This window comes from Ctenocephalides felis, unplaced genomic scaffold (genome assembly GCF_003426905.1).
Source record: "Ctenocephalides felis isolate EL2017-DRISC unplaced genomic scaffold, ASM342690v1 CF-g0.4_SCAFFOLD_03571, whole genome shotgun sequence".
Taxonomy (NCBI): Eukaryota; Metazoa; Arthropoda; class Insecta; order Siphonaptera; family Pulicidae; genus Ctenocephalides; species Ctenocephalides felis.
In genome coordinates this window covers 37743035-37768694 of record NW_020539725.1, presented here as the reverse complement: position 1 = coordinate 37768694, position 25660 = coordinate 37743035, and the positions used below count along the sequence as shown (strand labels likewise).

Below are 25660 nucleotides of genomic sequence, written 5' to 3'. Positions count from 1 at the left end.
TTTTGCCGTCAACGAAACGAAACGGTTATCGGGGTTTCGTCAACTAGTTAAATAACTAGTTATTTTTCAACCATAGTTATTTTTAACGATTCAACGCTGGCAACGTTAAGAAACTGATAGTTGAAATAACTGTTTCATTGAATGTTTGGTGAAATGAAGTTTGTTCTTATAAAATCAAGTTGAGGTTGTCAACTGATTTGATGAATAAAATGAAATAATATGAATTGTCACATTTATTACATATATATATATAATCATTTTATTATTATTAATATAATAATTGGTTTAATTTAAAAAACTTAAATCTTTTCATTACAGCAAGGCCGTATACTAAAACATTGAATTTACATGTTTATATAAAAATAGCAATATAAAAATATATAGTTACATAAAAATGTTATGCAAATAAAAAATCAATTTTCAGGTTTAGTTTAAAAAATTATTACAAGACAAATCTATGAGAATTTTATGAAAAAATATTAACCATTGAAACTATAAAAATGTAACTGATTTTCTAAAATAAACGATTTGGCGTATGTTTGCAATTTCTTTTACTCGTAATATGTACCCGCACATCGGCAATATTACAAAAGCATTAGCCTAACAATAAGCGATTGTTCATAGTATTAGTTGATCCTTTCTGAGGACAGATCTAGGTTTTAGGTACCTGCGTACGTTCGTTTTCGACAAGGAACGAATTCCTATATCGCTGAATAACTAACTGGCCGTCATGTTTTCAACTGTTTCGAAACTAGTTGATTTTCAACTAGTTATTTCGTTGCGACGAAACGGTTAGTTAGTTAACGAAGGAGAAACGGTTGAAAATAACCGTTCGTTGATTCAACGCCATCACTAATATATATATATAATTTGAGAGTATATATAGAAATATTTGAACATCCATTACTATTTTTCTAATAATACTTAGTAGAAACCTTTATATAAATAAATGTTTATCCAATTTTTCCATGATTGAAAATAGCATTTTCTATTTAAGTTATTTATAACAAAACCATTTATTTTACTCATTTACTAATAATACTATTTTTAAATTAATTTCAACTTTGTCAGTATTTTACATTTATAAAGCTTTATAATTCGTAGCAGATATGTAGGTGCATTAATATCAAAGACAAAATATATTTTATGACAAAGAATAAAATTATGAATTTTAGATCACAAATTATCGACACAAGAAGATCAATTCTTAAATATTTTCGTTATGTAAATAATTAGATTAAATATTATATATCTATGAGTCTATAAGCATATTGATAAACAGATAAATTGTCTTCATAATTGTTCATCAATTTTTATAATACTATGCAAAGGCAATCTTTATCGATACAGCATAGATAGCTCAAAATTTATGAGTTATTTGTTCTAATTAAAGTAAAGCTAGTCCAAATCAATTCCCAAACTGAAATCCTCAAAAAAAAATAATAAATATAGTATTTTATTAACTTCCCGTAGGGTAAGTTATAGTAATCGCAAAAAAATCGTAAATAAAAAATTTTATATATCTTTACGTTTCAGACGTTTCTGAATATTTTGGCATACCATAGAAAAAATTGATGTATGTGTGTGTGTTTGTGATTTTGGGAACATTGATCAATCGATCTGAATTATTCAAAAAGCATTTGATTCGTATTGATAAGGAAACGTGCTGATTAGTTTTTGGCAAAGGTAGGTCTAGCCGTTCCGAAGATACGGGACAACAAGTGCCAGAAACGGTAACTAGGGTTTTAAGAGAACGGAGCGTCCGATTTTAATAATTCAAAAAACATTTTACTTGTATTTACAAGATGAAAAACTGATTAAATTTTTGGAAAGGCAGTGTCCAGTTATGAACTCTCAATAAAAATAACTTAAAAAAATGTCATTTGGTGGTCAAAAATGTTAATTGGACATATGTACATCAAATCATCAGATATTTTATAGAGATTTTAATAATGTGTACACATTTTGTGTAACTTTTTTTGGGGTCCGTACCAAGATTTTTAATTATGGTACGGGAAGTTCCAGCAATTTGCCTTAAGGCACGATGCCATGCACCCCACTAGATTTTTTTTAATATCTGCACCTATTCAAGGTTGAATATCCATGTCATAATAACGATATAGTCAGGTTAGTTAGATTATTTTATAATAATACATGTGAAGCATGTTATTATTCAAATAAATGTGTTGACAACATATAGGTGGCTTTGTAGAACAGTGAAAAACAAAAACGCATATCATTGTCTATAATTTAAAAATAAGGTTCTTATCGTGTTTGTGTAGCTCAATTTGTTAAGAGTTCAAAAGATCTATATGTTAACTCGGTGATAATGAATTTGATTATAAATAATGATCTTTTTTTTAGAGACGACGACCAAATATCTAAATTTAAAGCGTTCTGTTCGATCCAAAACTAAAATTTGACATATAATCCAACTAAAGGTACGTCCAGTCTTAGATTTTCCTTTTACTCTTGGGTGTCAGAATTCTTTCCTGGATATATTTATGTAAGCCATTACAGCTACGTCGGCAAAAGGACGTCATTCACACAAAAGGCGTTCATAATGTAATCCCGCGGTTGAAAAATGACATGTTAAATACATATACATCGTAATCATATAGGAGCTGCAAAACTGCTACACACGTGGGTTTATTTGATTGAGCGTTGTACCTTATATAAATCGTACTACGATATGTTATACTGTTATATAACATACAGAACATTTACCAAAGTCGAATCCGCTTATTAAATGTTTTCTATGAATACTCGATGGGATATATTTTTAAGAAGTCACATGAGTGTTTTTGAAAATTATTTTGTTATAATACATAACTATTGGCAATTGTATTTATGAAAATTCTATTTCAATAATACTGCCCTATGTAGCCGTAAGTTGTAAGTGGGGCAAATTATTTAACATTCATTCAAACTTATAAATTTATTTATGAATACCGATAAAACAGTTCAATATGAACATTTAGGTCCAAATAGAAATAATTAAATATTTAAAAGCCCGCCATGGCGTAATCGGTAAGCATAAACTTGTAGCCCTCGCCCAAGCTCGATATCAGGTAGCACGATATCAAATTTCCACTTGGGGTTTTACACACAAGTGAAAATCACAAGTAAAAATGTTGTGATAACAACATACATTCTTAACTATTAGATATATCTAATATATTTGACAAAAATAAGAGGATAGTTAACCAATGGGTTGCCTTTAATGAAAACATTAGGATAAGTCTTCAACCTTTTTTAGAGTAGTTCTGATTGCTGTTAGAATAAATAACAAAAAAAGTTCAAATCAAATATGAGTTATAGACGAATATAAAAACAAAAGATAATTTGATGTAATTTTGGAGAGAAGATAGGAAATACATACCTATGTATCTATGAACTTATTTTATAGATTTTGTTATTAAATTATTTAGCAATATTTTATTAATGTGCAAATATATACAAAAGATATAAATGTAACTAATCGATATCAATAATAATAGAAATTATTTTAAAATTTGGAGAAAATGCAGAATAATAATAATCTTATGTTATAAATTGGAATAATTTGAAGATTTAATACTTTCACCTACATTTTATTTCTGTATTCCGTCACAATTAATGACTAACTAATTTTATTTGGAATGAGAATTTTTATTACCCAATATTATTTATAGTTGAGTTATATTTAACTTTATTTAATTTCATTCGTAAATATCTCATATTTGTGAACGGGAATATCGAGATCGATATAGATACGTATCTGCAAATAAAACGTTGAAAACTATATTTATTTTGAAACCTATGTGCACAAATAAAAATATAATGATGTTTATAAATGTTATATACTTGGGATGTGTAGGAAATGATGCACTTCTTATTAGACCAAATTTGAAATGAGATAAGACTCTCTCGCCAACATACAAAATTGCAAATCAAGAATTTACAATGAAATATAATCCAAATTTAAATATTGTATAAAACTCATTTGTTTATAAATAATGAATTAAAATAAGTAGTTATACTTATTTGTTGTTATATATTGATAGATTTATCATAATTAAATTGATTTTTATGCTTTGATCATACTTGTCAAACGACTTGCTGCAACAATAAAATAAATATTACAGAAATTTTAATAATAAATTTATTTAAATTAAAATAGGAATAAGCCAACCAATCTCATAAAGAGGCGCAGAAAATTCCTCACAACTGTCTATATAATTTTATTTCTAATTCGCTGTTGAAGTAAGTGAACAGTAAAATGTATTTATAATTGTTTTAGGTTCACAAATCCCAAATTTGAAATGAGGAGGCATAATCTATTATGTCTACACTACTACATAGTGGAGTCCAAAGTCCATTACTATGTGTCCTCATACCATGAATCAATATATTTTCTTGTGATTTTCTTGTGATTTTCTTGTGATTTTCTTGTGATTTTCTTGTGATTTTCTTGTGATTTTCTTGTGATTTTCTGATGATTTTTTTTAACTGAATGTAGCCTAAACGTATAGATTGTAAAATAAATTTTTAAAAGATATTTTTTAGAAGGAGAGTTATAATCTTTATTTACTGTACTACGTATGCTACTGTATAGTACTTCCAACAAATATCAGCCTTAATTTTATATTTTCTAGCTCTAGTGTTATATGTAAATTAGATATATTTCACAGCATAATATTGTTTGAATGAACCGTCGATGTAGTTGAATGCGTTCATTCCCCTGAAGAATCTGGAGCAAGCATTCGATGCATCATTGTCTGGAAATATTTCAAGCTAACAGAAACCTACACAGTACATCTGCGAAGACTGACACAATAAATATTGTTACATCTTATAAGAAATCCTTTCAAATTCGATTTATTTTTCTTTATTGAACTTTTGTAACATATACATTTTCTTGCTCGGTTTTCATCGTGGGCCGGCGTGAAATATACTTGCAAATGTACGAAGGAGTTTCAAATGCTTTATATAACAATTTCAGTACTAAAAATATTTATTATATTTATATCAAATACAATAAAAAGATTTTTTATAATAAAAAAAATCTAATCTTATATTTCATGCTTATTTCAATATAGATTTTTTGCTTTATCACATGGTTGACGTATCAGTGGAAACGAAATTATCTAATGCTACTATATGTTTCAACTCTCTTGAAATTAAGTTGATTTGAAATAATTATTTATTAATCAAAAATGCAAATTGTCTCTTATGAATATAATCATTCAAGCTCGAATATGCTACAAATGTAAAAGTTGAGATCATTTCTCAAATCTTTTAAACAGGTTAAATATTCAACGGCTGGTTGAAATCCATTTATGGCACATTGTTTATTTTGTATTCATGTTTCTTGTGTTTTATTTTTTACACCGAATGGTTCTGAAACAAAGAAAACTGCTAAATTTTTGTTGAAACAACTCTATGTTTGTTCTATTGATGCTGACTACAGTATTTTAAAGAATAATGTAACTAAACAAAAAAAAGTTCAAATAACTTAAAAAATATATAAATGAAAAACGAAATGAAAAACGCGTGGTGAAAATGAAAGTGCATCACAATGCACATGAATGCAATAGCATTCACGTCCGCCATCGTGTAAAGTAATAGCCATTTATATGCCAACTTGTTTCTTGTTTTTTTTTTTTAACTTCCCGTAGTTTTCCCATGTTTATATATTTTTACGTTTCAGAGGTTTCTGAACATTTTGGCATACCTTAGAAAAAATGAATGTATGTGTGTGTGTATGTATAGATAAATATAAAAAAATCAAATTTTTCAAAAAAGTCATTTTTTTTTCAAACAATTCAAAATTTCTCAAAAATTAACTTTTTCAAAGTTTTTTTTAATAATTTAGTTTTCGGTACGTTCAGCAATTTGCCTGAAGGCACGATGCCATGCACCACTAGTTTGTTCTCAATTAATAATTATTCTTCACTAGAAGTACTTTTGCAATATAACTAGACTTTATTTATCGTATATTTCATTTTTTACAGTGCACCAGAACTACGTCGGATCAGATTCCGAGAAACAGCCGTTTTTTCTTAGCGTCGTTTCGAGTGAAGCGAACTCACAATCTTTGCCGGTCTACAGGGCAATTCTATTCAAGAGAAGTGTAAGTACCACTTTGTAGATCGTAATATTTAAACAGTTGAAACTGCGTTTTATATACACACAAAAGTCAATCTTAACTAAAAACGTAATTTTTTGACATTATGTTGAAATGCTCCTTCTACAGAAAGACTAACCATGAATTCTGATAAACCAGGTAAAACTTGCTATATACTAAATATATTGAGTACTCAAAATATATTTAAATGACATTTGTTTAAAATTAAAATTAAATCATATTTAAAAATCATATTCGATAAAATTTTTGCGTAATATTGAGATTTTACAGATAATAGGAAGGGAGAAAACTAAACTAAGTTTCTAAAAAAATAAATTTCCATATGTTTTCTGACTCTTCTTCAATGGTTAAAAATTCAAAAAAATATTGCATGTAACATAAAGTAATAAAAAAAGTTATAAATTAGTTAAGGTAAAACTACTGTTTTACATATAATAAACTTTATAGATAATTTTGTTGTTAACCACAGAATAAGGATTACATAAAATAAAATGTAGAAAACTTACATTGCATCCTCCTTGTGTCATATTCTGACAACATGCTCTTGTTTTGAACTATTTTGTTTTTATCAACACATTTATCACCATCTGAAAATAATTATCACATATATAAAATTATGTTTGTTTGTATTATAATATGTATATGCATTTTGTACGGAAATATGAATTGCAAGATATATCTTTTTAATGTTCAAAAATATGTTTGTTCCTCAAAATTAATTATTAAGTAAACTATATTAAATAAACGTTGATGTTTATGTTTGACTGGATCAAGATTCAGAATCATCTACTATTCTTGTAAAGAAAAAAAGGTTTTTCTATCAGAATAATTAAAAATTGGATTAGAAATCATGATTACTAGAAGTCAAATTGGACCTTCGTGCCCCGCTCTATTGAACTGATTCTGATATGTTGGAATAAAATCAATATCGAAGAATGAACACAATAAGAATTTTTTTTTATTATTAATTACAATCTGTCACGCTTAGGACATTCAGTAATTGTTTTGAATTTTCTTATTATATGAATCTTGGGATGGCAGCCCAGTAGTTGTCCAGTTTAGTTATTTGTACGGTTTATAAAACTAATTTGCAATTGCACATATTTTTCTATCTTTTACTTTACGAAATAATTTTGTTAATATGCATAGTAAAGTAATTGTTTTTGACCAGCAATCAAAACTCAAGTCCTATAAATGTTGGGCTAATTTGACTTAACAGCAGTCACTACAGATGGCAACCCAAATAGTTGTCTCACCTCCGTGATAAGTTTTTATGGAATTGATGTAATAGGGCGAACATTTCATTGACGCAGCAATGTCGGATTAGGGCTATTTTTACTCAGAAACACGTTGCTATCTATATTTTGAAATAAAAACTGATGTCACTACTGCTTGACATCAGGTTTCTCGAAGCGTGATCGAACTCGGGATCTCTTATTCAGGTCCAGTCGCTCTAGCCGCTTACCCACGATCGAGCCAAAATTAAAATTGACCAATAAATCATATAGTATTTCATATCGAAGTTTTATTATATTGTCCAGTAATGTCAATCATCGTCAATTGCATCGCATTTTTTCCGCTCGTGCGACAATATCGAGTAAACGTTACATCAAATAACGATGATACGTAATAAATAATGTCATTGTTCATCGCATTGCGTATCTTATTTTATGTATTTTGGCTTATATGCGAGGTGGAATTATATTTCCGTTGTTCGTTCGTTGGTTGGTTCGTTTGTTTGTTTGTTTGCACGTCTGACCGAGTTATTTTCTCATTAGCGGCGCATTTGTTCTGTTGAGGACTCTTGTCGAGTTATCGTCGCTGCGTAAATGCCGCGCGGGTAATTCAGCCAATTACCGTTTCAGGCTGCACGCCCTCGGCTAAAATATGCAGAGAGCATCGCGGAAAAACTCGCACATAACTAGTGTTAAATAAGGAAAAGAATTTTAACGACATTTCTGTAACGTAATAAGTAGATAGACTGTAATTTCTTATTTTTGTGGGCTAGCACCACCTAGTCCCGGGTTCGCTGGTTCGATTTCCGCTACCGCCAAACCTGACATCAGGCAACTTTGATCTTCAAATTTCTACTTGAAGTTATAGATCTCAAATATAGCCTCAAGTGAAAATCGCCTCTCGTGGGTATAGTTGCATATATAATAAAAATGTCAGCAAATACTATACTGAGTATAGATAATTAGAACTATTTAGTTCTATATATTTTTTTTAAAATTCAATTAAGTTCGTTATTTTCAACAGAACATTTTGACAGAAAAACTAGTATTAATTATTAAACTAATTATAATTTGCGTAAACTAAATTAGAACTATTGGTGTATGGCATCGTGCCATAGCGCAAATTGCTTCGGCAATCGTTTTGCCCAAGTAAGCAGAAAGTTTTGTGAATCATTCAAATTGGATACTTAGTTCTATAAAAAATTGCCATTTTTTGCACATTTAGCTCGGTATTTCCGAAACATTTGGACCTGCTTTTGCAAAAAACTAATCACCACTTCTATCCGTCATTACAAATTGAATGTTTTTGGAATCATTCAAATCGGATGCTCCGTTTTCTCAAAAACTCGATTTCTATTTTCTACACTCTTTGTTCCGTATTTTCGAAACGGCTGGACTGGATCAATAGGAATCGAATGTTTTTTGAACTATTCAAATCGGTTGATTCAAATCGGTGCGCCTGAAAACGTGGACAAAAAATTGTATGCACTCACACATCCATTTTTTCTGAGGTACATCAAAATGTTCAGAAACCTTCAAAACGTCAAATGTAAAAATTTTCAATTACGATTTTTGGACGATTACAATAACTTACCTTACGGGAAGTTAATTAAATTATAATTAAACTAATAAATAATAATCTATATATTGCCAATTTATGACTTATTTAATAACTGTTCAAAGTACTGCAGTATGAAAAAGTCATTTGGTCCATATAAATTCAAGCAATTATACCAAAATTTAATTAAGATATAATTTAGTACATTAATAAAAGGTAAACCACTGTTTTTTTTTAAATTCTATGTTATTTGTCAAACTAATTACTCAATGTCTTTCTATTTAGACAGATTGTAATTTATAAAAAAATTTAAAAAATTCAAACAATAATTCTTATGATTGTTATATAATAAGCACTAATGCAAAATTATGTGATTCCCTTCCCTTAACATATTTGTATTTATCAGCAACGACCTTTACTTGTTATGTAAGTTTCTAACCTACATATTTCATATAAAATGTTGCGTGGAATTCTGTTGAAAAATGCATCAAGTAAATCTATACTTATTTTCGCTTTGTTGATTTTCACAGCTGTTTGAATAATTCTAACATTCTCTGACAATTGAATCAAATGTAGCACATTTCTTTTACTATGTATTTTTTATATGGCAGGGAAAACTTTTGAAACACCTGAAGTGTTAAAAAATATGTACTGAAAATAAAAAGTATAGTTGCAATGATAAAATCGTAGATCGTAAAGCTTTTAATAGTGGTTATTTCATTTTCCTCTCTCAGAAAGATGAAAGTGTCTGTTTTTAATCTATACTTATTTAAAACATTGTCATGAAACTGAAGAATATAAAACAATTTCAAATCTTTGAGATTAAAACTGAAACAACATGGAGAAGAGAAATAAAAAAAAATTAATCAACTAATTGAAAAAATATTAACACTAAATGATTTTGTAGTAAGTGTAAATGAATTTAATGCATACTTTTAATATTATCTAATGAAATAAATAAAATCGCTTAGTATTTATTTAGCTTTAAATTATAAAATAAATTCTTGTATAAAATTATAAGAAATATTCTTGTTCTACAATGAAAAATACTATAATAACGTAATTTGAATGTTCAATTTCAGGGAACCCAGAAAATATCACTATCAAGTTCCCCTGGACAAAAAATGACAGTCAAGCATATCCTAAACAAATTTCCCGGAGCAGAACGAGTAGAAAAAACGCCTAAGGAAATTTACACAGCAGATGTACAAAAAGATCTTCTATTATTGGAAGAGCAAGAAGGATCAGTCAATTTCAAATTTGGAATAGTTTATATGCGCAAAGGGCAGAGCACCGACGACGAAATGCTTAGCAACGGTAAGAATTTACTTTACAAAAAATAATATCAACAAAATTGATAAAAAATAATTTTAATATTATGTAAAATAAGTCAAAAACATAATATAGACAAATATTTCATGAACTTTCCGAAAGAGTCTCGCGAAACATCAACCTCAAATTTTTCGAATATGTTTTATTATCGACATTATTGAATTTTAAAAAATGAGGTTCTGGTCAAAAGTAAAATGATATCCCGGCTACATAGTAAATATTTATTACGTATACAAATAACATTTAACATCGCATAAACAAAGTTTTATACGAACTGAAAATCGATGATGTGACATTGGCAAGTCATGTTATGGCACCTTTATGGCGTAATATAACTTTTATCTGCTGATGGCTTGTGTCATTATAAAGCCTTATGGATTTTTATATTAGAAGCCAAGGTGGTAGGATAACCGTTTCTTAACGTGGCTTATCCACCATAATAGGGAAATTTTAGGTTTATTGCAAAAAGACTGTGATAAAACAGGCAGAAAGTACTAATTTTTATAATTAATATAATGTATGATCAAAATTATTCAATTAATTTGATAAAAAAATTAACATTTGATTACGAAGAAACGATGTGACCAATCTTTGCTAAAAACTAATGAGCACGATTCCCAACTAATCTTACGAATAGTGTTTTGAATTTTCAAAATCGGTTCAGGATTTTTTACGAAAACGCGGACGTTAAATTTTGCACTTTTTTTAAAAAAAATATAAGGTCCAAACATCCAATTTAATCCCTGAATAAAGTCAAGTAACATCTTCATGCAATTCATAACCTTTACAAGACATGAAAATGAATGAATGAATGAATGAATGAATTACGTGAAAGACATAATTAATTGAAAAATAAATCAAACAATCAATGAATATGTAGGTATCTGTAAAAGTTTATAATAAAATTTATTGCTTAAGTGAAATTAAATGAATTCTGCCTATAATAGAAGTTATATTTTTTTCTTTATGCCTTATCAAAGAAGAACAATTAAAAATGTTGTTGATTCTACAAACTGTTTGATTATCCATGGATTATATTATATAACTATCAGTGCATCTGATTTTATTTCTTAACTAAAGAAGAACGTTCAAATAAATTTCCTCCTACAATATTGTCGAATTCATCTAATTTCTCTTTAGTAAATATTTTCATTCTAAATCGATCTCGGTGCTTTGACCTTTTGCAGCTTTATATATTTTTGGTTTGTTTGATTTATTTTTCAATTAATTATATTTCTCTCTAAAGTAGAGGTTATGAATATATTACTTCACAAAAACAACCAACATTCAATCAGAATTTAGACCTCTGGCTTTGTACCAGAAAAGTGCAAAATATTCTGTCCACATATAAAAACTTATACGAAAAATTTAAAACCTATACGAAAGATATCAGTTGGAAATCGTGTTGATTAGTTTTGGTAAAGATCGGTCAGGTCGTTTCTTCATAGTCAAACACTGTTTTATTGAACATCTGTAAAAAGTTTACTGACTTACATTAAAAATACTTTTCAATGTAAACGAACATTTTAAGATATTAGGCTTACGAAATGATTTTGAATTATAAAAATGCGCTAAAATTTGAAACTAGAAATATTAATATATCGTGTCTATTGTAAAACAGAATTTTTCAACTTCAATTATTTTTTTATAGACTATCTTCTTATTGTTTACATATTTTCCAGTGTAAAATTTCAGTTAAAGTTCATGAAAATTGAACAAATTATCTGACTATTAATTTACTGACTTACATTGAAAATACTTTTCAATGTTAACGAACATCTTAAGATATTAAATTGAATTATAAAAATGCACTAAAATTTGAAACTAGAAGTATTATTTTAACGTATCTATTGTAAAACAGATTTTTTCAACTTCATTTACTTTTTATATACTATCTTCTTATTGTTTACATATTTGCCAGTGTAAAGGTTCAGTTGAAGTTCGTGAAAATTAAGCAAATTATCCATATTTCAATCGTAAATATTTACGTAAAAAAATTTTCAGCAAAATTCTGCAATACGTGACAAATGATTTCATGTATATCTGTAAAAAATCATAATTCTAAAATGTCACATTTTATTTTCCCCAAAGACTGTGCGATTTGTAAAATAATGGCTCATATATATATTATTATAAGTTTGTTTGAAAGATATCAAGTGGAAATCGCATGTACTAGGTTTTAGGAAAGACTGAACGTTGATTTTTTAAATGAATAGTTAAAAAAATTATTTATATTACTATAAATTTAAATTCATATTGACTAAATAGATCGTGAAGTTAAAGGCAAAATGCCTCTTAGACCTAATTAGAATAGTTTATGTTATATTTTTTGTTATATAAACTCATATATGAATATAAATCTTTATATAAACTTTTCCATAAAAACAATTTATAATGTATCATATATCCTGTATTTATTTATCTTCATGAAACGCAGTACAAATGTGATATCAACAAACTGAAACTTTTGGGGTTTCTATACAACGCGTTTTCGTAGAATGTACTACCAATTAATCTGGTGTGCGCTGTAGATCAGAATTTGTTATAGCGCTATTTACATATTAAAAGTATAGCAAAAATTAATGAGTTAAATCTAAAACGTACCATTTTATTCGCAAATATTTTTGTTAAAATCATAAACACACGCGGCGACATCGACTCGGACAAAAGTGCACTCGGCAGAAGTAACAGGACCGAAGAACAACGACGGACGACCGAAAAACGACGACCGATCACAACGAGTGCTACCCGATTACTAAATTTGCATAATTTTTGAACAACTATTGCCCTCATCTAGGTATTACCATATATGGTCACAGATTTCGTGATGACGTCACACAGGAGGCATCTATAGGAGATTAGGTGCAAAGTATTGAACTTAAGAATCACACGAACGAAATACATAGAATTTTAGTATTTTAGTCAAAATTAGTACAAGGTGTAAGTGGCATTTTGCCTTGATAATGGATAATAATAAAAATAAAAATAAATTATTCAAAAAACAAGTATGGCAAACAAAAATTAATTCTTAGTAAATAAATCAGTAAAATATTTTATTTTCAAATTATGTTGGTTTTGTTTAAAATTTATTTTATATATTAATTATTTCTATATCTTATTCTTATCTTATATCTTATTTTCCTTATTAATTGTTTATGTCGGCTCGCCCGTAGGTAAGCGGTTAAGAGCGGTGAGACTTGTTTCAGAAGTCCCGGGTTCGATACCCACCTCGTACAGCCTGTTGTCAGGCAACATTGACAACGATTTTTACTAATAATAATTTACTTTTTTATTCGCAATTTTTTATTTTTCACACCTTTTCCAAAGTAAAGGTTCAATTGGTTCCTTTCACACTAGAAATTTTACCCCACCTACGTGCGTACTTCTATAGAAGCTACATAAAAAACTCTTGAATCTAATTTAAAAATAACAATACATCTTATAAAATAATTAAATAACGTATACTTAAATATTATATTAAGGTCTCGTAATATAAGCAGTGGCGCTCAAAACCAAAACAAATAACGACGAAAGAAAATTCATTTTTTATGGAATTTTAAACATTACCGCGTTTTCCTCCCGATAGCAACGTTGTAAGAACCGATGTGATGACTTGTTTTACATCTTGGTCCTAGTACTTTCTATTATTCTTGTAAAAAAAATTTTAACTTCACTGGTTTTTGAGATATTGGCGGTGGATCTTTTTACCAGCAAAACTTCAAGCCTTTCCTACGCTACCTTTCCAATTTCTTCAATTTTTCTCTTTAGACAAGCTTTGTTAAATAGTTTTCGATATATTCGCATTTATTTTGAAAAAGTCGACCAGTGCAAGGCGAATTGAAATAATGCAATTCGTACTTGATCATAAGACAAGTGCAATTATTTGCTTCTTCTGCTCAATTAATTATTCATTGAACAATTATTTCAAATGATGCAATTGAGTTCATTTATTTCCACATTCAATTAATGTCGACTGTACCTTTGCGCTATCAGAATACTAAAATTACGTATTACGTATAATTAGTATAACGAGTCCGCAAATGGTTACTGTCGGTTTACAACCAAGTTTAATTTGTTGAACTCGATTTTTGATTAAATTGATGTAAGTAGTAAGGTAAATTTTAGATAATGTTTAAAAAGTAGGAAATTTAATTTAATAGAATAGAAAAATAATTATTAACGTTATAATATATTATCTTATATGTATATAAAAATGGACCTCTCGATCAAATGATTCGCTAAAACTCGAAAACGACTAAACCGATTTGGCCAATCTTGATCTTGAAAAATTTGTGCCAATGCAGAGATGGTCAGAAAGGTGAGATATTATTTCAAAATCGCGTAGAAACTTTACATTTTTAATTTGAAAATGTTTGTAGAAGCGTAATTAGAATAAAACAATGGACGGTGGCTAATACGTAAAATGTCAAACGTTTTTGACAGATTATGTTCAATTACTTTTATTAGGATTTTTCACATCAATATTATTTAATTATGATTAAATTGTAATAAGTAGTTTTGTTTGTAGTTTTATTTATATATAAAAACGTTAGTAAATGGGCCGCAAGTGTTACTTGAGACTCAAAATATCAACTTTTTTGAAATGTTAATATGAAAATGCAATTTTTGGTATATTTTTCTCAAACACGGTGCTCTGAAAGATCTCATTTGTATAATTATATACTCATATTCTAGGTTATATTATTTTTTATTTATGTTACTTAAATTCAGAACCTAAATTTAGTATCGATCAAATGGACCTTTTGTCAAATTACATTTTCCCAGTTATAATTTCCCAGAATTTTTTGAAGAATAGATAGTAATATATGAAGGTCCGGGGTTAAAAAGGTCCACTACCGATGTGTTAAAAATCAGTAAAGTTAAGCATTGTTTAACAACAATATTTGAAAGTAGAGGAAAAAAGATGTATAACCAGCTACAACCTTGATTTGAAAACGGTAATCTTTGCAAAGGGGGGGTTATTTGTTGTGATAAAATTGTTTTGGTTTCCACAGTATAGTTTATATTTGCTCAAAATCAAATTGGACCTTTGTGTCTCGTCCTGCTCCACATATTTACTTTTTATTAAATTTACTTTAATTCACCGAATGCTACTTGAAACTTTTCAAAAAGCAGGTCAAAGAAGAAATACTTAATTCATTTTCTATCTATCCCCGCAGAAATTAGAAAATTTTGTATAAGCTCAGTAGTATTATTTACAGTTATACACAAAATCCAGAATCCAAAAAAAATGTGAAAAACTTGAAACGTAATCAATAAGTCGAAAGATTTTTTGGTCTTGGATGGATTATACTATGTTTCCTGTAGAAAGTGTATAAATCTTTCAGATTGATTGCATTGATAAAAATATAGGCAAACTAATGGGGTTTATTGTTTTTATAATACCTCATTGTTTATAGCATTCAAACAACTCATCTTTATACACTTAAAGTATTAATATTTTTGATTCTCTAGAAATTGTTTAGAATATACCTTACTTGGCAAAACAACGTTTGCCGGGTCAGCTAGTATAATATACATATATAATTTTTAATAACCTTATTAATCTTTCAGAACATGGTAGTACTGAATTCGATAAATTTGTTCGTTTGCTCGGAGATAAAGTTCGGCTTAAAGGTTGGGATAACTACAGAGGCGGTTTGGATGTTAAAGGTAAGAACAAATTACCAACCACTAAAATTAATATTAAAAATGAATTTAATATCATGTCTGTGTGTGTAAGTTAATAAAAGTTCTATATTAGTAAACTTTTAAAGGCTTAGATTGCCATGACGTGTGTAGTGTTATTAAAAATAAAATAACCGTCTCTTGATGACAAATCATTCATATTTTTAATAGATATTATATGTGATGTAATTTATTTTCAGGCGACATGACCGGAAGGCATTCAGTTTACACTGTGTATGAAGGCCACGAGATAATGTTCCATGTATCCACGTTGCTTCCGTTCTCCAAGGACAACCGGCAACAGGTGGAAAGGAAAAGACATATAGGAAATGATATTGTTAATATTGTATTTTTGGAAGATTCTGATGAAGATGCAGATGGAGATTCAGATGGATCACTCGACGAGATTGAAGATTTAGAAAAAGATGAAGCATTGCACGCCACTTTCAACCCGGCATCCATAAAGTCACAATTTACTCGTATCCTTTAAAAAGATGAAAAAATAAAAAACTGTGCTATTCCTAAAATATACTCTTCAAGTTCTTAGTTACAGTCAAAAATATTTCCTCAACACAATATCAACTTCACATTTAGATGTATTTGCTGTAGTGAGTTGCAGACGAGGCGTTTATCGATTATCAGTCTATTGTGATGAATCTGTACCACTGTTTGGGCCATCTCTTCCATGTCCACCAGTTTTTCGAGATCCCAATGCATTTCGAGAATTTTTACTTGTGAAAATGATCAACGGGGAAAAGGCCGCATTCCAAACTCCAACATTTGCAAGGAAACGAGAACGTACATTGGACATGCTGATAAAGGATTTTGTATGCCGAGCATATGAATGATTCCAGAATGGTATGAATTAATAATTTATTCAGTAAGAATTGTAATCAATACTCTATTAATGACATTTTAATCGCCTATTGACTTTGTGTCATTATCATCCTATCCAAAATTAAAGGACATTGCGCACTGAAGCTTTTTTCATAACGAGCTTTATCCTTTCATGCTGTCAGCATTTCCTCTCATGTACCTAACAATAACATGCGTAACATCATTTGGCACGCGATATTTTATAATAATGAGTTTAAACAGAACATACTTAACATGAACTTCTTTTTTATCTTCTTCATAGACAATGCTAAATAGAAGAGCTTTCTCCGAAGTACTAGCAGATGCACCGAGAGCTTCACGACTCAAAGAAGACGCACGTCAAATCGAATTTGTTCGCGTCGGCCAAGCTTTAAAATTGGACGCGATCGTGAAAGGCGATGCGCCTACATCTACTTTAGGAGTCAGTTGTTGTGGAAGTGGTTCTACGATATTCAAGAGGGCTCCTTGGGAGCCTGAATGTTTTTATCCAGAATTCCCCGATGTGAGAATTGATTGTGCTGATAGCTGGGGCGACCACAGCCTTTTCTTGGGAACGGAAGATGGTTTATATGTTGTTGAAGGTATGATCTGTTAGGAAAGTAAGACCATAAGGCTAAAAATTTATGTATATAAATAAGTTGGTTCTACTGCCATTTTAAAAAAACAATATTACACCAAATTTAATTGTATTAATTTATAATATCATTTCTCAATAGATGGAAATGCACATATCTTGGTATTTGATCGCTCATTACAAGTTAAACAAGTAAGCGCAGTTGAAGCTCATGGATTGTTACTGGTTCGAGCGGGGACTAATGGATCTGGTTCTGCTGGTAACTATAATCTGATATTTAATCTTAATTGACAAAACATTATTATTAAAATATGTAATATTAATGCAAAAATATCCATTAATAGGTAGCTCTCGCGTACACGTATTCCGATTAGATGAATTTAGAGGCGCGACTTCTGGATCTCCACCACAAGTGCGAACAAGACTTGATGTAAAAGATAGAAGAATGGACAAAACTAGAGGCTGCCATCTCTATGCAATTTCTAGACCAGGTAATTTTAGTTCATAATCACATAAAAAAATCCTAATTATGCGCTTGAAATCGTTTAATTTCTTCGTTTGCTTCCAATATTTTTTCCCAAAATACATTTGTAGCTCACTACAATTACTTAATTTATATACCAATTCTTAATTATTAATTTTTCTTATTATCATTTATTTTAGGAGGAGCTTATTTAAAAATGGCAGTAGCAGTTGGCAAAAGAGTTTTATTATTCCAGTGGCGACACACAGCGGCATGGACTGCCTGGTGTCCTGCCAGTGACACTGATACAGTGGAAGGATTTACATTTATTAAGGTGTTTTTTAAATAATGCCTATACGCCTAACCCAACCCAATAGTTCAATTTTTATTTTCTATTTTTTTATGTTCCAAATTTGATAAATAATTTTATCAATTTTAGGAAATATCTTTGTGCGAATCACCAACGCTGATGACTTTACTGGATGGTCCAGTAGCAATGCCAAAATCTCCAAGTGCAAAATCTACGACGCAAAATGGTAGTGCAAGTATTCCTTGCGCATCAGGTTGCATGTGCGTTGGCTACAAGAATCACTTCGAATTGGTTAATGAAAGCACAGGACAAACGCATAAAGTGCATAGTGTGGACACAGGTTGGTCAAATATTACAATTATCAAGATTTGAAACTCAAGAAAGTATACAATTGTTATTTTCTTTTAGCTTCAGGAAACAAAGTGGATATGGTGGCAGCGCTTGACCTTTATGAAGATCAAGAAGTTGAGTTATTACTATGCTATGATCGTAAGTACTTCTGCGCCTTAATATTTGATCTCTACTAATAAATTTTCAACTTATTGATTGTATTTATCATATTTTCAGATACTTGTCATTTTCAAAAAGTGATAGAAGATGGGGGTTCCACCACAGAGTACGACTTCTATTGGAATACTGTTCCCTCTTCAATAGGTAAATTAGCTGCCTGTAACCATAAGTAGTTTGTTCTTACCGCTTATACCACGGCTGGTTCTAACAACAACTTTGAGCATATTTTATATTCTGATTTATCAAAGATTCAATATATGGCAATATAAAATGGTCATTGCTACTGCTATAAAATAGCAATGCTTTCTTTAAATTCTGATCAATGAATCGATCGAGTTTTGCACAATCTATACTTTAATGACTACATATATAATATTTTTAATTTTTCCACAGTGTGCGCTTTTCCTTACATAATTGCTTTCACCTCGGACTCAATGGAAATCCGTCTCTTGGTAAATGGAAATTTAGTCCACACTCTTTCGATGCCACGTTTACAGTTATTGGCCAGTAAATCGGATGTGTACTTCTGCAGTACTGCTCCAGAATTTAGACCTGCCACAAATCCATCCTGCGTCGAACGACCATCAATGAATCACAACAATCACAAAAACCATAACGCTGCAAAAATTCCCATGGACAACTGTTCTGTGACGCCTAATCATTCACCGCCACCACATTGTAAGTGTAAGTTAAAAAAAAACTTAACTTTATAATAAATAATAATTGATTGAAAGTAGCATTGTTTGAGGTAATGAAGTATGAAATAATATCTTTTACAGCTTCATCATACGATAACAATTCGAAGCCATTGCGATTATATCGGATACCAGTTGCTCATCTTAGTGGAACTAGTGCAATATCTGAACATGGTCGTAGACCACCAAGTGCAGGGAATAGAAGGTACAAATTAATTGTACATTGTGTTTTTAAGAGTGTTAAAATCCATTAGATGTTATTGAATCTAAAGTGAACTTTTTACTATTCAGAAACTTTTTCAAGTTTTCTGCTGTATGATGATAATACTGCTTTTTAAAAGTGAATCATAAAAATTTAATAACCATTATAATTTTAGCTATTTTGTTAATTAGAATACTTTCAAAATCACTTATTCTTCCTTTAGACGAATGCCCAATTTAATTCAACTTACTCTAAAGGATATAGCTAATGGAATTGATAGTAAATTTTTTTACTTACCTTACATTTTGTAGCAAAGCATACTGGCAGCATCATTTTCTGATATTATTTGATCTCTGAAATAAAAAATATAAATTAATTAACTGAAAAATAAACAAACTATAAAAGTTTTACTATCATAAATTATATACACTATTTAACATAAGTTTTGACACGTCATTCTATATCATTTAATTCAAAAATTGTAAATTTTGGTTTGATCTTGATTTTTTGCGAGAATAGCATTCATGATCATAAACTTTTAAAAGTCATGTATCAAAACTAAATGATATCTTCTCAGGTATTCAAAATTTGCATCGAGTGGTGACAAAAGCATCGCAAAAATTACAGAGGAAGACAGAACAAATAGTACGAATCAAGATTTTCTAGTACCTCCTAGAAGAGAGTTTTCAAGAAGTTGTTCAAGTTCGCCTACGCCTCCTTCTAATAAATTTAATACTTCTTTCTAAACTTAAATTTGTGATAAATCGAACTTAAAACTGTACTTAATTAAGTTATTAGCCTTGGGATTCTAGATATGTTGTCGAAATATGTTTATATCTAAAATTGGAATAATGTAAATTGTTTTTTCTATTGAAATTATTTATAAATAATTAAGTGGTGCGTGAAGTATTTTGAAAAATCAATGGCACTATAATACGTTCAAAAATATCTATTTAGAAAATATAAACTAGTAATTTAATTTTAAAATATTCACCTCTGGTCTTACGTTAAGATAAGCAGTACACTGGTCATTTTAAATTTATTTGTGATTTTGGCAATCTCCATAAGTTTTACACTAAAATATTTGTGATTTTTTTATTTTCTCTCTTTTAAAATGAGAGTACAATTGTTTTAACAACTATATTCTAAATTAAAACTTTCCATAATACGAATGTACTTTCTACATAAGTAATACGATACTCCTACATAAGTAAAAGAACCCATTGTACTGATTTCATAAAGCAAGTAGTAATATATCATTCAATAAATGGTCGTATTTATTATTTATTTGGAAATTTATTAACTTTAATATTATTTGTTATATTATATAAAAAAAATAAAATTCATTTTTCTCAGATCTTAGATTATTCTGTTGATATTTTTCATTCTTTTATAAAATTCTATAATAAATTATGTACCGCAAGGCCTGTAAGGTTTATCTGGTAATTTTTATTAAAGGTTTCCAATTTAGCATAAAAAGGTAATAACTGGTTTGTCATTTTTCATGTTAATATATATTTCACATAAACTTTTCAGAGCAATTTTGATTTATTTTAGTTTTTGCAGAAAAATAAATATTTTTGTAGATAGTGTAATGGTTGATTTGATGAAAAATATTAAAACAATAAAATAAGTTTTATATTATTCGAATAACTATGATTTCTGCAAAATAGGCACGTGATACCTAACAAAATTGCTGGAATCCTCTAATATATATTAATATGATTAACACTTCCTAAATTATCTATATATTATAATTTTTATATTTGCTTACAATATTGTAATATAATCTATCATTAAGTACAAAAAGTGTTTCAAAGATGTATCATCACGTGGTGCTTAATATTACACTATAATCTATACTATATTTATATCTCTATTTCAAGTATTAAATGTAAAAATTATATCTATATATTAACTATTGTGTACAGGTAAAAGATTTATATAATTAAATATCTATGATAGTTTAACAAATATTATAAATATAATATATTATAATAATGTTTCTTGCTGAAAAAGATGAAGTTTTTCTATTAAAAGTTATGTGAAAATATAAATAATCAATTGATGTTATAATCAATCAATAATGAATATATTTATATAATAAGAATATTTATGGAATAATATATATATGAAATGTTAGACAGAAAAGTGTTACATATATTAAATATTCTATTAGACTACGTACCTTGGTGAGTGTTTCGAATTGTTCTGATATTAATATATAAATAATCAAAAGTATTTTATTTAAAATAAAGCATTTATATGATATATATAATATACTGTATATTAACGAAGTGAATTTTAAAACATGATTGTAACCAGGGGTAGCGACAAGATTTGGAGTTTCTTAACTCTAACAATTTTCAAATTATAAAGATTGCATGCAAAGATGCATTGATGTTTTTTGAAAATGGCATCTAAAAATTGGAATAATTATTGTATCGTTCTATAATATTATAATAATAATCAGATTCAGATTTTATGCCCCTTCTATACATATATTCTGGATACGCTCATGAATGCAAAGAACTTTAATGCATTTCAAAAAATTTTTGAAAGGGTTTCAAATTTAATATTAAGCAACATTTATGAAATAAATATTTTTAAGTTATAAATTAAAACACAAATTCAAAGAGATTACTTCAAGAGTAAATAAATTTGATAAAATTATCAATGACTAATAAGTTTAACCCTTTACGATAGTTGATCTCTTATATTTTCCGGCAATGGTGTTAAAAAGGTGTTAAAAATATTTGTTCTAACATTTTGGGAAGCATCACATTACACAGAAAACATTAATCTTTAGTTATATTTAGTATCGCATTAATAAATATCGCAAAACTTCCGTAATTGTTACAAATGTTAACTAAACTATATCAGCATCACATTACACAGAAAACATTAATCTTTAGTTATATTTAGTATCGCATTAATAAATATCGCAAAACTTCCGTAATTGTTACAAATGTTAACTAAACTATATATTTTCATATATATATTATACAGCAAATATTTAATGTTTCAATTCCACTATAAAAATATTTGGTTTATCTGAAATGTGTTAAACAAACAAATCTATGCCTTTTTAAAAAAATAAATTCAGGAGTCACACAGCACTAATATGGCAAAAACTTCAAAATTATTAAATTATATTATTTTTTTAAATAATTTTTTGAAATATTGTAAATTAGTGAATTTTTCGATCAATTTTATTTGTTTAATATTTGTGTATATTGCGGAAGTTCCATAAGTTTGCTTTAAGGCGGAGGTTTCCAATCTGTGGGGCGCACCCCCTCATAACATCGCTAAGTTGTTACAAGGGTACAACTGTTTCCAAAATTCAGTTTTCGAAAATAAACAAAAAAAAATGAAATTATATAAAAAATAATCATTTTTCATGCATATTTTTATATAATGTTTTTAACCTGTCTGGCTGGGATATGAAAATAATAAACTAGTTGGTTTGGTATTTAGCCTTGAGGCAAGTTACATGAACTTCCCGATATGTGTAAATAATCGACTTAATCAAAAAAAATGTGTAAATAATATACTTCATCAATCCTACTTTAAAAAAAAACGATAATAATTTTAGCAAAGTTTGACGAATTTTTAAAATTAAACTACTTGTTGTAAGGCCGTAATATTACAGTAAGTTCTATAAGACCATGATGTATATCGCCAAAAAAAGTTCCATGAAAAAAGGCTTAAATTTTTTTTTAACAGTTCATTACAAGAAAACGGCTCGGTAGATTTTCACCTAAAATTAATCAGCATCATTCCCTAATGATATCTTTCGAACAGTTTTTGATTTTTCAAAATCGGTTCGGTAGGATGAGCTTAAATGTGGACGAAAATTTAACACTTTTTTTCAACATTTAATTACAAGAAAACGGCTCGGTAGATTTTCACCTAAAATTAATCAGCATCATTCTCTAATGATATCTTTCGAACAGTTTTTGATTTTTCAAAATCGGTTTGGTAGGATGAGCTTAAATGTGGACGAAAATTTAACACTATTTTTCAACATTTAATTACAAGAAAACGGCTCGGTAGATTTTCATCTAAAATTAATCAGCATCATTCCCTAATGATATCTTTCGAACAGTTTTTGATTTTTCAAAATCGGTTCGGTAGGATGTGCTTAAATGTGGACGAAAATTTAACACTTTTTTTCAACATTCAATTGCAAGAAAACGGCTCGGTAGATTTTCACCTAAAATTAATCAGCATCATTCCCTAATGATATCTTTCGAACAGTTTTTGATTTTTCAAAATCGGTTTGGTAGGATGAGCTTAAATGTGGACGAAAATTTAACACTTTTTTTCAACATTTAAGTACAAGAAAACGGCTCGGTAGATTTTCACCTAAAATTAATCAGCCTCATTCCCTAATGATATCTTTCGAACAGTTTTTGATTTTTCAAAATCGGTTCGGTAGGATAAGCTTAAATGTGGACGAAAATTTAACACTTTTTTTCAACAGTTAATTACAAGAAAACGGCTCGGTAGATTTTCACCTAAAATTAATCAGTATCATTCCCAACCAATACCTTTCGAACAGTTTTTGATTTTTTAAAATCGGTTCGGTAGAATGAGCTTAAATGTGGACGAAAATTTAACACTATTTTTCAATAGTTAATTACAAGAAAACCGCTCGGTAGATTTTCATCTAAAATTAATCAGTATCATTCCCAACCAATATCTTTCGAACAGTTTTTGATTTTTTAAAATCGGTTTGGTAGGATGAGCTTAAATGTGGACGAAAAGTTCAACACTTTTTTTCAAATTACAAAGAAACGGCTTGGCAGATCGTTGCACAAAACTGACAAACGATAGTCCTCACCGAAATACATCAAATGGCTTTTAAATTTCTAAAATCGGTTCAGGCGTTTTTGAGAAAACGTCGAACAAAAGTCTAATTTTGACAAATGCCAAAAAGACCATACTGATTTTTGCAAACTTTGACGAATTTTTAAAGCTGGACCAGTTGTCGTAGGGCCGTAATATTTTAGTATGATCTAGAAGACTATGGTATCTATCGTCAAAAAAATAATCATAAAAATCGTCGAAATTTTTTTTTTAAAAACTTTATTACAAGAAAACGGCCCGGCCGATCTCTACCAAAAACTAATCAGCACGATTCCCAACCAATATCTTTCGAACGGTTTTTGAATTTTCAAAATCGATTCATAACTGCGGGCTAAAACGTGGACGAAAGAGTTTTCACTTCTCTGCTATTTACGAAGAAACGGTTTGGCCGATCGTCGCACAAAACTGACAAACAATAGTCCTCATCGAGATACATCGAATGGCCTTTAAATTTTTGAAATCGGTCCAGCCGTTTTTGAGAAAACGGCGATTTACGGCAAAAAATCTGTTGGTGCACACGCACACACACACACACACACACACACACACACACACACACACACATACTTTTTCCAAATTTGTTCTCATTCGATTCAGAATGGCTTGAAACGTCGAGAAAACATAAAATTAGCGAATCGGATTTTTTGATGAAAACATAAACTTCTCCTTCGGGAAGTTAATAAATATATGAATAAAAAAAACATATTAATTTGCAGTCTGATAATCATCTTTGATATTAGTTGAGTATTTATGAAATGAAATTGTTGAAAAAAAGGAAAACCCAACCATTTTTTTTATCAGAACGCAGGGGGAGGGTGCAAAAAAAAATTGAAATCTACTGCCTTAAGACAACGTTCTGAAAATAGTGTCTTCAATCTAAGCCGAATAAATTTTATTTTGCAAACAAATGCAATTTTTCATATCATCTTAAGATGCTTATGAATCATAGTAATGTTTTCATACTATTTGTACTATAAACAGTTTCCGCACACATATACATCATGAGTTCAACGACACATGATGTGAAGATTCATTTTTTTTCCTAAAAATTAACTTTGACTTTGAAAGATTATGAGCCATCATATACTCGACTATAATTCACTTATCATAAATTCATTGCCAAGAGTAAAAATACTACGGTAGCTTATACTAGCTTTTATATTTCGAATGTAATAATTAAATCAGTTTTCTGATTATCTAAAAACTAATGCCAAA

General features: G+C 29.0%; 1 protein-coding gene across 1 annotated transcript in view; it reads left to right on the top strand.

Moving 5' to 3' along the window:
- LOC113386005 (GTPase-activating Rap/Ran-GAP domain-like protein 3) overlaps nt 1–20319 on the top strand; it is a 31997-nt gene extending 11678 nt beyond the window's left edge. The window contains 16 exon segments of the mRNA XM_026623820.1: nt 5997–6115; nt 10006–10240; nt 15830–15928; nt 16144–16422; nt 16538–16767; nt 16769–16801; nt 17082–17400; nt 17536–17643; nt 17738–17884; nt 18057–18190; nt 18296–18506; nt 18581–18655; nt 18734–18820; nt 19070–19354; nt 19456–19576; nt 20151–20319. Coding sequence (XP_026479605.1) covers nt 5997–6115; nt 10006–10240; nt 15830–15928; nt 16144–16422; nt 16538–16767; nt 16769–16801; nt 17082–17400; nt 17536–17643; nt 17738–17884; nt 18057–18190; nt 18296–18506; nt 18581–18655; nt 18734–18820; nt 19070–19354; nt 19456–19576; nt 20151–20319 — 2651 coding nt within the window.
- Nucleotides 20320–25660: the final 5341 nt, after the last annotated feature.